Below are 16,420 nucleotides of genomic sequence, written 5' to 3'. Positions count from 1 at the left end.
CAAGAATATAGAATTTTTTTGATTGCATCCCCAAATGATGCGTCGTCCTGACCTGTGTTTGCCTTTGCACCTGTCAACTTTCTGAAAAGTTTAAACACTCCTCAACTTGCTTTTAAACTTCAAATACCAGCAGTCTATTTCTATTCTATTTTAGGTGGAGCTTGTGTATCCTAGTCTAATAAAACTAAGCCATTTCTTCCTGCATCATCTTCTCAAGTATTTATTGAAAAGTTACTTTATTGTCTGTATCCCTGAACCTGTACTTTGGTACTAGGACTGTTTCAGAGATGTAGCCATGGAGACAAGCTTGTAGACAGGTGGCTGAAATGCTAATTTTGTCTCTGAGCGCTTTGCCCATACTTTTATGTGGTGTTGTTTGTATCGGGGATGGGTCCTTCTCATTTTTCTCCAAGAAATGCTTTAGCTGCCTCCTGGGTATCATGAGTATGCATTTATTAATCAGAATTCTCAAGAGAAAGGTTGTGTATGCTGTTTTAAGACTCAGATCTTTACATATGTGTTAAATTGCACACTTTAATGAAATGCTAGCAATGAAGTCTTAATGTTAATATTGGTTACAAACAAGAAATTTAGACAAAATTAATCCTAAGATTTGTTAATGCTTGTGAGTTTGCACAGCAAACATAGCCTGGTGTCATATGTTTTATGCATTAAGCTAGCTGAAGCTCTATTGTTTGGAATGACTTATTTTACTTTTCTTTCTTTGCATCTGAAGTTAATACAGAACTAAAGGGTTTGAGAATCCGTAGAAATCAGGACCTCGAATAAATCAGAACCTAGAACCTGTAAGATATGTTCTTTTAATCAAATTCATTTATCCATTAAGTTATAAACTGTGGTGTTCTATGTTCACTATTGGAAGAAATGCTGCTTTCCGAAAGGATGATATCTTAAATCTCCTTGCATTTTGTTAAAGCAAGTTCCTAGGAAGCTAAATCAGCTCAGTATTTGTCCCCTTGTATAGGTGCAGCGCAGTGTATTTTAACCATCTCTTACTTCTAGGCCAGGTATTACAGTCTGGAAGACCTCAAGTGCATGCAGATGATAACAAGAGTCTTCAGTATCTTTTCAGTAGAGTTGAACCATATAAGCTCTGGTTTTATTCACCACTCCATCAGTCACAGCTACAGTGTCGGCTGTTACATTGTGTTCAGAGACCATGAGAAAAATGGGTTCTGAACCAAGTATGATCTATATACGGCTGATATTTCAATATGAGTTGTGGTTGACTAGCAATTAATAACAAGGATTTATGGATGTGGCACTGTATTACAATGGTCAGGCTTTGACAAGCATGTTTACAAGGTCCTTTGAGTTTTAATATAGTGGTTTTCATTAAGTTTATTTATAATATATAGTTTTTATTGGCTGCACTTATATCTAGTCTGTAAGGATTTTGAAGGTTTATAGCAAACTTGAAGAGATATAAAAAAAATTAAGTAACTTTATCCAGTGAGTGTGTTTATCCAAATATGTCATCAAACTTCTCAATTTCCTTGTTAGAAGGCCAGTTCAGGACAGACTGACTCATTCTTCTGTCTGATGGAATGCAAAGACATCCAGTATTTAGTTGGCAAGACTATTGAAAAAAAAGAGAAATTTTAGGATTTCAGGGTGTGTATCTTACTTCTCAGTCCCCCAGTTGGATGTAAGATAAAATTTTCAAATGAGAAACATGCAAATCTTGTCTGAACATCTGAATAAATGATGCCCCAATTTCCTGAATGACTTAAATACAAACTGTAGGATCTGAATATCCCTAAAATCAGTTTAGTAGTCATAAATTTATACGTCAGAATATGGTATACAGTGCTAAAACTTTTCTGATCTGAGAAAATCCTAAAATTCTTAGCATGTGAATCAAGTTGAAGGAATGGGAGGGTGTAAGGTCACTGTTCTTGCCAGACATTGTTTCCTTTTCCAAAGGTTTGTCTATTTTTTCTTTTCATGAGCTATAAAGAAGAAGGAGGTTAGTATAGTGCGTAAGGAAGTGTGTGTGTTGGGGGGGGGTAGTAACAATAATACTTGACTGAAATGGACTGTCTCTTGTCACTTGTCCCCTGCTAATGTCTGTGGGGCAGATGTCTGTCTCTTTGACTTCCATTGGCTTTACTTGGAGTTGCCGTTGTTCTCTTAGTTCACACCTGACTTCAGAAGAAAATAACTGGGGATTTGATAAACATAGGCACAAATGTGAGAAGGGTAATAAGAATATCCAAATGAACTGTCCTACTGGTCATGTAAAAACACTCACACCCAACTAAATGGACTCAAAGGCTGGACGGATTTTGTATGAAACCTGGTAGTAAAGCTTTTCATTTTCTTAATATTCTCCAGGACCCAGATCATGGCATTCTTCTGTAGTACTTTTCTGATGTAAAACAAAACTGTGGTTTTGGCCGAGTGAAGGCTTGATTATGAGAGGAGCTGACCTCCACCTACATAATTTTGGGTAGGATTTGAGAATATTCAACACCTCCCAGGATGAGATCTCATGAGAATCTTTCCTTGGTTTCCCAGTGACTTGAAGATACTCTGAATCAAAACGCTGTGGCTAAGGAAACTTGTAATAGTGTGTAAGAAGCAAGGTTCTGAATGGCTTTAAAAGCAAAGAGCTTTGTGCAAGTTGTTAGTTTTTAATCGGTTCTCAGGATTTCATCCCAAATGTGTAACTTGAAAGGTATTGGCAAGTAAGTAAATAAAGCATTGTTCCAAAGAGCGGTTTTAGTGATCTTCTTTGCAGTGCCATAAGTTGATTCTGTCTCAGCTGATGTTGGGAGCATCATGGGCAGAGAAGGAGAGAAAACCATGTGCAAGGCATATGCAATTTAGCTCATACGCACATTTGCAGACCACTGTGTTTCTGGTTTCAGTGGATTTCCCTTCTCCTACACTCTTGGCAAGGGTAGAGTCTGGGAGAAGGGAACCCATGCTAGGACAAATTTGGCAGACATAAGGCAGTTAGCTGTTCAGGTATTTGCAGTGTGACTGTCTCTCTGGCATTGTTAGCTTCCTTTTAGTGGCGGGTGAGGGAGAAGAGAAGCCTTCTCTGTGGTGAAATACCTCCTCTCCCCCCTTTCATTAGCAATGGCCCCATCACAACTTTTCTTTTTTCTCTGCTTGAAAGTGAGAGTTGTGGATGATAAAGGGCTGGTCTGACAGTGTTTAGCACTGAAACCTTCTGTTGTCAGAAGTATGTTTGTATAAGTTCTAGCTTTTACCAGTAGTGTACCCCAGCACTAAGCAATCTGTGAGAGGGTGAAGGGATTGGTGAAGTCTCTGCCTGCTCAGTCTTTCGCGTTCCTTCTAACCATGTCCCACAGGGGCTGTTCTATCAATTTTTATCCCAAAGGCTGCACAGTTCCTGAACTGCCACTAAAGTGAAGTGGGCAGTTCTCCACTTGGACTTATCCTTAAGTAGCAGACCTTGCTGCAACCCACTAAAAAGCTCATTAGAGTTTTATGTGCTGGAGATCTCAGGTAAGTTTGTGTCTATGGCCAAAATGTGTAACTTGGGGTTCTTTCTGAGTCTTACTTAGCTAAATATCCAGAAGTCTTTGAAGAGAGTAACAATTCTAACAGGAGTGATTGCCTTAAATTGCCGAAGAGAAAATTGTGAACGAATAGTAGTGTGGAGTGTTTTTGAGGACAATGCATCTTTTACAGAGCAGTTCTACAGGGATTGAGACCTTTCTGTGTTTTGGACATTTGTCACAAGAAGCAAAGCTGTGGACAGTATGTTTGGAGAACAACCCTCTATTGTCAGGGATGAGACTAGATGATCTAATGGCTTTTTTTGTATCTATATCCCATTACTCCTTTTCTTACTTTAAGCCATCCACCACCACCCCTCAATATAGGAATTGCAACAGGAACATTAAAAATAAAGTTCATTTGTCCATTATGACCTCAGCTTATTTCTGTATTTCCACATATTCTATAGATTTTCCCAATCTTCTTAAGCAGAAAGGTTCAAATATTGAGTGCGCTTTTTCAGTTTTGTCACTCTGCTTGGTCTTCAGACACTTAAGCAGGTTATGTACTACCTTGTCTAAATGTGTGTTATTTTCCTGGGAGTTATACAGCACGGTTCTCAGGCTCAAGGAACAAAAAGTTATGTACTTATGTGAAAAGCTAATTTTCATGTAAGGAGATTTTGGTGTTTATTTTTAAAAGTCCAGTAATTTCTGTTCTCAGCAGATTTAGTGCTACTGATTTTCCTGTTTATTCTCAGTATTTAAAATTACTGTTGTAAGCACAGAGACTAAGGCTGTGACATTATTCTTAAACTGCTTCAATCTCAATGTTTCTTTCCTATATGTATTGACGTTGAAGTTCATAGTATGTCATGGGAAACTTAATTATGAATTTAGACTGCAGGTCTTGATAACTGATGTGACCTTCAGTCTCTGTTCTCATGGTCATTTTTTTTGTTGCCTGCTTCTTAAGATGTGAAACTAATTATAGCATGTATGAGTGGTTTAAATTTTTCTGTCACAAGAAGGATTTTAACTTCATTGAGATTCTTCCTCTTCCACTCTCAAACAGGAGCATAACTTTTCCCATAGCAATGGCCTGTTCTGGAAAAATATGATAATGTCAAACTTCTGTCTCAGGGAACGATATATAGATTTTTCTCTGTCTGGTGTTTCATGTATTTTCTTTTAACATTCTGGTTGCAAAATCTTATGGCAGCTTCTGCTTCTCTCCCTGCCCCACCCTGCAATGAATCAGAAGTGTACCCTGTCTTTTTTTGGTCACAGGTCTTGCTGCAGTCATCTGCTTCTATTGTTGCTTATGATTAGACAAGTTATGATGTGCTGTACGGGGAGCAGTGCACTGAGTCTTATTTGGAAATGTAAATTGGTGAATAGAAAGAGTGCCTGCTTCCTGAGGGTAGCATCTCACCATGAGCATATTTTGCCAGTGCTTCATCATCCTCACTGGTCATTGGGTAGGTTCCAGACAGAATATATGGAGTTGGTGTTGATTTACAGAGCCATAAATATTTTGGGACTTGCCAGCTTAGAAAGATCATCTTTCCCTTTGAGCTGTGACACTATGGTTAAAAGTGCTGACTGGAGCTACCAGCAGGGTGGCTTTCCGTGATCGTCCCTTTCAGGAGACTTTACTCTTTCTTGCTGGTCTGTAGCAGGGCGGATGGCAAGGATCACGTGTTTTCCCACTGATGGGCAGAGAGGGGGGAAGTGTAGAAGAACATTTGTTTGCTTTGTTGTTTGGTTTTGTTAAGGTGTTTCATCGTTGTTGTCCCCCTACAATTACACAATAATAGTAGTGATTTTTAGCTGTGACAGGGTGCCTGAAGCAGTAAATGGGTCATCTTATGTGCTCAGAATTTAAAGAAATTAAATATGAGCCTCAGTCCTCTCTCTGATTCCTCCAGTGTCAGTGGAGTTGCATGAGAAATGATTATCACCTAGATCTCGCATTTGCTTGCTAATTTGCAGTAGGTGAAATAATTTGAAATTGTGCCATAGATCTAGAGAATGTTTCATAGTTGTATTAACACTGAATTGAAAGCCCTGTTCCTGTTTTTATTTATTCTTAATCTTTGTTTTGAATAAATGTAACTTGACCTTAGTTAACAGTTTTGGATTTTTAAATTTCTTTTTAACCTGGGGCCCTTTTTCTATATATATATATATATATTTATTTATTTATTTATATAAATAATATATTTATATAAAGTATTTTAACGTTGCATCATGCATAGAAACTGCTGTGGAAATCTAAGAATCATGTGAATTTTGACAAGTTTGATTTCACAACATCTGTTGAAAGTTATGCAGTATAATGGTACATATTTTTTCACATACTAGCATGAGGTAATTAATCTGTGAACATCACTTCCTTGAGTCTGTCTCTCTGCCTCAGTGGTATTATTAGTGGTACTGTCCCATCGGGGCGTAATACAGAATAAGAATGCTAATGTTCTGTTTGTGGTGGGTCTCATTCACCTACAGAACACTAGATACCCATGAAAAAAGGTCAAATGTACAGAGATCTGGCATCCATTTCTCAACTTGCAAGACATGGTCTCAGGCATATGTAATATATATAACTCATTGCCAGAAAGCTAAAAGGAAATGATTACATTTGAGTACAATGCATTCTACAACAATAGTTTAGTGTGCATGAAATTAAAAACTGCTGGTAACACATGTAGAATAAATAAGTCAACTGTGTTTATTTTTACTGTAGCTTTCTACAGAGATAAGATCCTGCTTCTTATAATATTTAATTGGCTCCATTAAAAAAACAGCAAATATTAATTATACCCACTGTTAGAAAATATTGAATTTTCCAGTGCTGGACACACAATGTATTGTTCCAATGTGTGAATGTGTCAGATTTAATTTAAAGTACAGTAATGTTACACTGATAACATACTAACATACTTCAAGTTTTAATTAAGATGTTTCCTTCTCCCATTGACCCACTATATCAGTTTTCAAGCATTGCTCACTTGACCTACTATATGTAGTAATTACTTTTCATCTGACACTAAAAAAAATTGTCCTAGAGTGCACAGTTTTATGAAATCATATTTCTTATGTACTCCATACCTGAGCAGTATTACAGCATAATCTGATTTAATTTTGGTATATTTTTAATATGATGGGAGATTTAGTCAATGTAATGACATTTAATGAAAGGATATGGATGTGCTATAAAGGTACACAAAGAGGAATTATGTAGCCTTACTGCAGTAACAACAGTGCGTCCAGTGAAAAGGTGTAGAGAAAGGGGTGAAATACGTAATGTGGAAATGATAGAGAAAGGTTTTGAAAAGAGAGCCTGGTAAAGGACTTAGTTACTTGAATGGATGGAAAGAGGTTTTTGTTATATTTGTTGTTGTTTTCTTGGAGATGATATGCAGAAGAATTTGCAAGACTTCAATATAGAAATGCTCAGATAGAAAATGTGCTTAGGTTTGACAGGCTGTGACAAATGACATGTCTTTATTACCCTTGCTTTAATAAATGAGATATTGGAGAATCTTGGGCCTGAAGCTAAGGGCAGGGGGATAAAAGACTGAGTTCATCTCTGGTCATGAGAAGCTGGGGGTGATAGCAAATCATTCACAAAAGGTGAGACTTTTTTTGTTCTGGTGTTCGCAGTACGCCTGAGAGTCATCAGCACAGAGATGATGGCTATATTTGAGATTCTGTGAGGAAAAAGCATGGAGAGTGCAGGCAAAAAGAAAAAACCTAAAGACAAAGACCCATGGGACCCCAAGTGTAGAGTAGAGGTGGGTGATGAGGGGTTTCAAACACAAGGTACACTGCAGAAGCTCTCAGAGAAGTCAGAAGAGTCCAAGTGGAGTCACAGCAACTCTGTGGAACTGCTGAAAGTTCATCCGTGTCCAGGGCAGGTAAAGGATCAGAGATGGTGAAGGTGGATTCGATTCAGAGGTTTGCCTGAGAGGACGTTACCGAGCCTTTAATGCAAGCAGTTTCAGTTGAACGCGGGGCAGAAGCCAGACTGGAGTGATGCCTACGCTGAAGCTGAAGGGAAGGATCTCCAGGCAAGGGCTGCAGAGGCTGCAAGAGGATCCCAGGCAGCTTGTGGAGTCCCTGGAGATCTTCAGAACTAAGCTGGATGAGGCAACCTGATCTAACTTGGAAGTTCCCCCTGCTTTCAGCAGGTCGGGCTAGAGACCTCCAGAGGTGCCTTCTAACCTGTTTTAATATATGATACCATGTTGACTGACAGACCTTTGCAGGGTGGCAGCAGCTGGAGCAACAAGCACAGTGCTTTGTGGTGTTTTGTAAGGTGAGAAAGACTAATGTTTTGAGACTTTTGAAGGTCGAATGCTATTCATTATATTTGGTGAATGTTGACTCCTCTGGTAAATATAACAGTAACTTTTATCATAACACTGGAAAGGCCCTTTACTAGATGATTGAAGAAGAAATGTTTGATATAGTGGAATAAGGTTTGGTTGGTTAGTGATTTTTTTATTTTTTTTTCCCTTTCCCCTTGTTTAGAGCATAAGCAGTAAGTTTCATTGTAGGGAATGTCAGAATTATGTGGTACATAAATAACTGTGTGTTCTTTTTCTTCTTTTGGCTGCATTCTTTATATGATCTTTGTGAGTATGAATTCAGTGCACAAATGAAAATCTATGATGGCTTTACTCAGTGTAAAGAAAAACTGATGTTTCTCAGTAGCTGATCCTTAAACTAAAGATTTTATTAATTGCTGCTCTACCAACATGAAAAGCTTGCTAATATTTGAATTTATGTGAGCAGCATTTCTTATGATAACAATTTTTTAAAAGTATTTATATTGCTTGTTAGCACAGTGCTATTTTTCCTGTCCTGTAGAACATTTGACCTTAGTTTATTAGCTGCAAATGTTTGTAATAAAGCTTTACCTTTTATCATAGTTGAGAGTCAACAAATGAGCCATAGTATATGCAAGGTTTGACGAGGGGACACCCCTATAAATTGGGAAAAGAATGTGTCCTTTTCTCCTGTTGAACCATTTAGGTGCACTATGAACAGAGGCAGGTTTCTTCCGCGTATAACTTCATTTCCTTTCAGTAGTCAAAAAATAGGGAACAACTGTGCTTGCATGACTTTTAAACCTCTTGAGATTTGAGGAGGAGGAGGACTGTGTGAGTGCTAATCATTTTAGTAGTTTACTCTCCTTTGTGGCTGTTTTTCTTAAGGGCAGGGGTGAGGAGTAATATGTAAGCACATAAACACTTGCATGCATATGGCATATGTTTTCAAACTGAGGATGTACCTGTCTGGAAAACCTTCTAGTTGCATAGTTATCTTTATAAAATGTTTCCTAAAAAAACAGCTTTTATTATTTAATTATACTATAAACTATGGAATGTGGATAACTATATTTAGTCAAGTAGGTATATCCTCAGGGAAGATACAGTGGAATCTGCCTTTGAATCTAAGTGTTTAAAAGTGGTGTGTGTTTTCAGGTCTGCTTTTTTTTAACCATGCTTTCTGAAAAATTGCAAGGAAAGGAGGCATAAATAATATTGGTCAAGGGAATAGTAGAGAATATATTCCTGACCCATTGTAACTGCTGTTTTGTTTGTTTTATGGGGCAAAAATGGGAGTCATGGGAAGAGGAGTGAGTATGCTGTTCCCTTAGTAGGGGGCATGGAATACCCATCTATACCTTCTGGCATGTTTTTTCTTTTCCGCTACCATCCTTTAGCACTGGATTACATTAATTGGTTACAGGATGTTTAATCCTGAAATAGATTCTGGCTTGTAAACTCGACAATTCTTTCAGTGTTGTTAGCACTGAGTGTGCAATAGATGTCAAGTAAAATGGCAACAGTGAGGAGCGAGGGAAAGGAGAAAAGAAAGTGACAGAAAGAAAAGGGCTGAGGAAAGAAAAGGTTGGGAAGAAAAGACTCCATGGAGCCAAGTCTTAGCTGTGTAGGTCTGAGAGACCAAAAGCAGGTGTTCTTCCTAATCCTTAATCTATCCTCTCTTTGCCCTTATGCAATACAAGAGCTTCTATACAAGCTCTGTGGCTTTTATGCCATGGATCTTCAGGTGCACCCTTTTTTATAGGGGTCTCTATATGTGGCTTCCTTGGGATTACATTCATGTGAGAACCTGTAATGATAGGTTTGGGTGCTGTTATTTCTTTAGGCTCCAGCCGTACAGTAAAATTTTTCCCTTCTAGATTCTGATAGACTTAACTGTTGAACACTACCATGCATATGCAATTTGCCTTTGTGTCCCTGTCTGGTCTGCACACATATATATTACACTTCATGTCAAATTGTAGGAAAGTCCAGTCATTGCCCATTAGCCTCTGTTTCTGCACAAAACTGTTTTTTATTTAATAGGGGTTTGTCTGTGCATCTGACTGAGGATGGAAAAAATATAATGATAGTGGCAAGGGTTTATCATTCTTTGCTGGTAAATGCCAATTGCTAAGGAATTTAAATAAGCAAAGATAACCTTTCTCCCTTTGCCAAACTAGGAGCAATCAATTCCATGTGTATAATACTGAGATGAACCTACGGAGGGAGACTCTTTTTCCAACTTGGAAGACCAATTTTGTCTGTCTTAACTACAGCAAGGCTTTGGAGCGGTACTTTTGGCTGTCAACAAGAAAAAAAATGTAAATGCCTAAAGGTTTAACATTAAGAGCTAACCCAGTTCCCACATCTAGAAAGCTGTCACCAGTCTTCTTGTAAGCTTAAACTCCCAAATATGACAATGTACAATTGCCTTGGCTAAACCTAGTCTTGTTGCCTTGAAGTCAGAGGGATTCTTGGAGGACTAAGTGTTTTACTGCGTCACTGTTGATTGCTAATTTTTTGCATGATGCGAACATAATTTTTAACTCTCTTTATAAGAAAAGTCATGTATGTAAGGAATAATGCAGCAGAAAGACAGTAGAGATGGAGGCTTGTGTAGTTTTTATAAAACATATGATCACCTGAAAAATGAGTTAACCTCTAACATTTTCACTTAAGAACGTATCAGTTTTATTCTTCCTGAGTGTATACATAAAAGGAAATGCTTTGTTTTCATTGAAATTTGAGGGCAGGAAGGAATGCTGTCCTCCTTATTCAAAAATATATTCATGGTCATATGCAAGTTGGAGCTGACTAAGAGTTTCTTTATTCTTACTAACAGCAGTAGTTTTCACTGCTTCAGCGTCACTAGTTGCTGTCCGATGACATCTAAATGTTTTTGTTTTGATCACATAGTTATGTATTATTCATGTACCTTGTTTGGCTTGCATACATTCTATAATCTTCAAAGATACCTTCAGCATATACTGTAGCCTTGCGGGTTTATAAAACAAAACACTGTTTTTACTAATTGAATGGACATTCAGGATTTTGCTTTGAAACTGAAATAGTTGGGAATGTTATGTATCTTTCCACACTTACAAGAGAATACTGCATCCTACTTACTGGAAAAAATATGAAACTTCATTGACCAATAGTTGCTGCTTTGTGTGTGTGTGATTTTTTTTAATGGAATTGAAGGAGAAAAAACAAAAATTAATTGTCATCGCTTTATGTGTAATTCTTCCCAAGGAGTTCCATTTGTTCCCAAGCAGAATGCAAAATTCCTGTCCTCAGAAGACTTACGGTTGGACTAGGGTGTTTGAAATGGAAGAAAGGGTTACTTTGTGTGTGGGGGGGGTGTTTTGAACGTCAAGTCTTACAGGCTAGTGTAGCAGGAGCTGTGCCTTCACTTGTTGTGCTTGCTGTGGTGTGGGGGGGGGGGCTGTTGCTTTTTGGTTTTTATTTTTTATTTTGGATTTTTTTTGCTATGGCAGGCAATTGTGTGGAGATTTTGATGGCGACATTACTTGGCAAACACTTTGGAATCAGCTCAATATGTGACATCACGCCCCTTTAGGGTTTTCCACATAAAATGAGTCCTCCAAAGAAAATACAAAAATTGACACTTAATCTGAAATCTATTATTACATCCTCTAAGGTCTCATTAGGCACCTCAATAAATTTTTTTTTCCTTTTTCCAGGTAGATATACTAAATGTTGCAGATAATAGTGGTAAATGTTTTATAGTCTTCTTGGGGAATATGGAGGAGGGGCAAGGAGGAGAGTTTTAATCAGACGTCTATTCTGTTTTCACAAGAAAAAAATACAAGGATCATGTCTTTCCTTCTGTGCAGCTTTTCACGCTGTGTGACCACCTGTGTCTGATGTAACATTTTGCCACATTTAGCAACTGTAGTTGTTTAGCTCTGTCTCCAAGAGATGAGTGTCTCACAGATCTCCAGAAAAAGAGAGCATAGATGAAAACTTCCATTCATCTCATGTTTTGGTTCTTGAGATGATGATGTCTCACAAAAATGGTTTTTAGAGGAAAAAGTCAATTCTATGCCTTGTGGGGGGACTGTGTGTTTTTTTTTGCCTGTGTACCTATGCTTGCCTACATTTGTGTATAATTTTGGGGAAGCAAGAGATTTCTCCCCCTCTGTTTAATTGCAATCCATACATACAGCTGTGTGCTTGGTGGGACGCGTGTGTGCTGTCTCTGATAGACCTGAAGCAGAGAGGTGCAGTGGGAAAGTAGTGATTGCTGCCAAAACATGTGGAACATGATGTTACACAGGAGAAGCAGAGGAAGAATTATCTATGCATGATGTGAGTTTAGCATAGGCTTGACATTCTCACACCCAAACATTTCCATCTGGAAGCTGTTCCTAAGCAAAAGGAAATAGAGACAATATTCTCCTATCTTCTAGCGTAGCTATCCAGGGAATAGGAAATGTCCTTCAGTTCTCTTTTCTTTTTTTTTTCCCTCTGAGGATGTGTTCAGTTTTACTTCAGATTCAGAGAAGTCACAGTTTAAAATTGCTTTTCTAAATACAGTAAATTACATTAAATTCCTTTTAATCCCTCTTCCAAGAGTTGATATTGAAGTACTTGCACTGTGCTTAAACAACCTGTTGTGCTTATAGGTTACACTTAAACATAAAGTTCTGTTTATGGTTTTTATGCCAATCCAGATGTAGGAACTTTATGACTTTCTTACTTCCAAAGCTTTCTGTAAATTGCCCTCTGCCTTCATTTCCTCTCTGTATTTCTGTGGTCTGAACAAATCCCTTCTACTTTTTGTCATGTCTTTGCTTTTCTGCCATTCTAGGCTGCATGCCTGATTCCATATTGTGTTACCTACTTCAGTGTACACTGATCTTTTAAAAAAAAAAATACTGACAGACGCACCTGCTTTATGTTGGTTGTAACTTTTAACACATTTGTGCATCCCCCTTTGTGCTCTTCAGTGTAACATACCTGTTGTTCTGTAACAGCACTTGAAGAATTTGCCAACCTTTTGACCTACCTCACATGCTAAGGGAGATGTAGACACTACTGTTATTTAGGAGTAATTAGTCATGTTTTCATAGTTGAACTCTCAAAATATGGCAGTGCAAATCTTTCGGATTTTTAGTGGATGCAGAATAAGCAAGTAGACAGATACTTAGAAGTAATGTTAAATTCTTAGTAGTATGTAAGAGGTAACCTTACCTTTCACGTTCTTGTTCCAATAAGTTTGTAAACTCATCACTTTTTTCCATGTATTCAGTGTGCTTCCTCTTCTCTTCCTCTAGTTCATGCAGAGTCTGTCTGTGTGATTTTTCTACCATTAGAAGTTGCTCAAGCATTTGTCTGTGGGTTTCTTTCTGTTTCTCTACAACTTTATCAAGCTACAAAAAAAAGCAAAAACTCCTAAGTCCTTTGAAATTCATACTTGCTCAGGCTTTCATTAGTAAAATATTTAAAGAGAAGCTTAATAATATAATATACATTTAATAGCCTCATGGCCAGATCCTTTCCTATCTGTTTGGAAAGGGTTATTTAATACTGCCAACCTATTTCTGAGAAATTAGAAAAATAAGCAAAGGTAGTGTTTTGCAGGACCCTAAGTCACCTTTTCTTTCTGCCCCTGCCATGACTGATCCTTAACAGCTACTAATTAGCAGTTACTGCTCCCAGGGCTGTGCTTTGCTCATTGATCACTGTGGTAGAGAAACAGATGTCTTGGCAAAAGAAGCCTCTACTTCACATTGAGGTTGACTTGCTTTTGGTTGAATACAAATAGCTATCTCATCTGTAGCTCCATAGAAAATAAGAGTATTGAATTCTCATTGTAGGGTAGATGTGTAGATCAAAAAGCAACTTTCCTGTGGTTTCACAGCAGATGTGCAATAGAACCAGAAGTGCAAAACCATCCTGTCTCCTGTGCTTACTCTGTGCATGGCTCTCTGTTTCTGGAACAAATAAGCACTAAACCATCATCCTGCTACTTTGAAATGGTTGGGAGTATTTTTATTAAACAGTAGGACTGTTTCAAAGAAATGCTTATACTTTTAGAAATATAAGTCCCACGAAGGGATTAATCATTTTGGGGGGCTGTAGAAAGAAGTAAATAGGTGACTTCTCCAGTTTTGTGTCTGAAATTTCACATGTTGTAAATGGGTCTGCTTTATAGCACACCTGGAACGTCAAATCCCTTCCCCTTCCCCAATGATTTCTGTTGAACTTCCAAATATTATTATATACTGTGTTTTGTTCTTTTCTTTTTTTTTTTCTTTCTTTTTTTTTTTTAGTTTAGGTAGTCTTTTTTAGGTTTTCTAAACCGTAAAGGTATTGGCATAGCTGTTCACTAGAGTTAATACTCTGTAGAACAAAATACTTTTCCACAAACTGAAAACCGTCTCTCTGAGGATTCTGATATTCTTTTGATGTCAATACCTGACCAAGTTATGCAAGCATGTGTGTATGAAACCAGATGGGATTTTCCTCCTTAGATGTTACTGACCTAGCTGAAGTTTGAGGAAGGGTTGCTGGAAGCCATCTAGGGACCTGGGAGGAATCTACATCTGTGAGAACCTATATTCTGCTTCCTCTTCCTCTGAGGAGACTGCCTTCCTGATCATCAACACAGGAATCCTCGTGTCCTTTTTGGAAAAGAGAAGTTTTCAGTGCAAAGCCCAGCACCTCCTTTTAACTACAGTCTGTTCTAGTCAGTCAAGCTGTTTTGCAGTATTTCACTCTATTAATAGGAAAGAATTCACAAATGGGCAGTGTGGGAAAAGCAAGGCTGGTTCTCGCTCTCCATTTCCCCTACAAGGAATTCACATGCCACAGGAAACACTGGGGCTTCAGATTCTTAGGGCCACTGCTTATTGCAGACAATTCAGTCCCAGGGGCATGATTAATTACCTCATGTTCACTTGCAGTTTGACTGATACAACTGATGACAGAAAGTGTTGGGATGCTTAAACATGAGTTTCTTGAATGAGTGAGAATATCCTCAGCTTCTTCATGGCTTCCAAGTCTCCTTCTGCTTACCTCAGCTTCTTGTTAAGCTCTATACACTCCCTTCTTTTTCTTGAATCATTGCTGACTTTTATTGGTGACACTGACATGAGCGAGGAAATTGGAACTCTTGGTAAGAGTTTTAAGATGGTTTGAGTCCAAAATATTCCAACAGAAATGATGGGTCATTTTGAAAATGGCCCTTTCTTTCTCCTTGTAGTGTCAGAGAGAGACTTTTCTTTTGCAACATACATGAACTCATTTTGTCTGCGATCTAAATATGTAAAGAAACCTGTGCCCACCCTTTTCAGCTGCTTTGTGGTATTACTACAGCAGGTTAAGATTTTCCTTGCCCCCATCCCATTCACTCAGGATTTGTGCACTTTTACACTAGCAAAGTCAATGTTTTCTGGAATACTGAAAGAGTTTCTCTCTTGGGAAAACAGTTCTTACCTAAAGCCTTGGATGTACAGGCTTTCTCAGTAAACCAGTGGCATCTCTACAGTACCTCTTAGCTGTGTTTTCTGTGTCTTTCACAACGGTTGAAAACTGAGTTGGTTTGAAAGATTAGGATGAAGTTCTTATCGTGCTGAGGAAAACTGGCCATTTTTAATTTCTTCACCCTGTCCCTTCTTCCCCCGGAAGTAGGAATTTCAAAATTTGAAATATTTTGTTCAGCTAGTAGCTTGCCAGAAAGAGAATTTTCAGTATGATCAAAATGTTTTTTCTTCTCAAGACTTTTCACAATATTTTGGAGCAGCTATTACACAGATGCATGAAGCACCATCACCTGAACTTCTGAGCCTCAAGTTTCCAAAGGCCATGCTTGCATGCGAAGATTTGTTGTTCTCTGAAAGCAACCTGCCTTCTGCTTTTGGGTGAAGTTCTGACACTGTGCTGTCTGCAGCTATGGGCCTGTCTTGCTTCAGCTACAAATGCACTGGGCATCAGACTTGCATGATAGCATTCATTGGTCTCAGCCCTCAGTGTGAAGTCAGGTGGGGAAAAAAGACAAAGGTGTGAAATTTTATGAGTTGGGTATGTTTTGTTTGCTCTAGACTATTTATTGAATGGCTACAAGGGGTTGATTCAGGCAGTAGTCACTTGCATGTATGCATGAAGAACATGTTGTAACGCCCATGTTTTGTTGTGCGGTGTTCAATGAGCAGCGCCAGTGTCTTTCGCTTTGCACTTGTGCCTTTATCAGTGTTGAGATTAGCAGTCTGGATTACAAATTGGGATTTGGGATGGGTGAGGTGTGTATGCAAGGCAGGGAGGTGGAACAAGGAATTTGAAAGTGGGTAAAAGACCGGTCCCCGGCTGGGCAGGTACTGCTGAAGAGCAGTCTCAACTCTGGTTGCCAGAGTCCTGGGGAGAGTTGCATACGTGAAAGGGTAAGAGAGACAAGGAGATATGCTGCTGCATCAAAACTGCTTTTCATGTTGCAGTTTGCTCCTGTTGCTCAGATTAGAAAATGCATTTTGTTTTTCTTTAAAGCATGTTCCTTAGGTCCCTACTTTGAGAAGCTGTCAAGTCAGCTCTGCTGTGAACAGTCACAGTTGGTGTGGGGTGTTG

General features: G+C 38.4%; 2 protein-coding genes across 2 annotated transcripts in view; one reads left to right on the top strand and one right to left on the bottom strand.

Moving 5' to 3' along the window:
- The window catches only part of CMSS1 (cms1 ribosomal small subunit homolog), a 250,130-nt gene that overhangs the window by 68,016 nt on the left and 165,694 nt on the right, over window positions 1-16,420 (top strand). The window lies entirely within an intron of this gene.
- FILIP1L (filamin A interacting protein 1 like) overlaps window positions 1-16,420 on the bottom strand; it is a 71,995-nt gene that overhangs the window by 48,679 nt on the left and 6,896 nt on the right. The window contains exon 3 of the mRNA XM_026076754.1: window positions 13,052-13,230. Within this exon, the coding sequence (XP_025932539.1) occupies window positions 13,052-13,230 (179 nt within the window). The remainder of the gene's footprint in view (window positions 1-13,051; window positions 13,231-16,420) is intronic.

Source organism: Apteryx rowi, unplaced genomic scaffold, assembly GCF_003343035.1.
Source record: "Apteryx rowi isolate R43461 unplaced genomic scaffold, aptRow1 scaffold_439, whole genome shotgun sequence".
In the NCBI taxonomy this organism is placed as follows: Eukaryota; Metazoa; Chordata; class Aves; order Apterygiformes; family Apterygidae; genus Apteryx; species Apteryx rowi.
The sequence above is the reverse complement of the archived record's forward strand: the minus strand, read 5'-3'. Positions and strand labels throughout refer to the sequence as shown.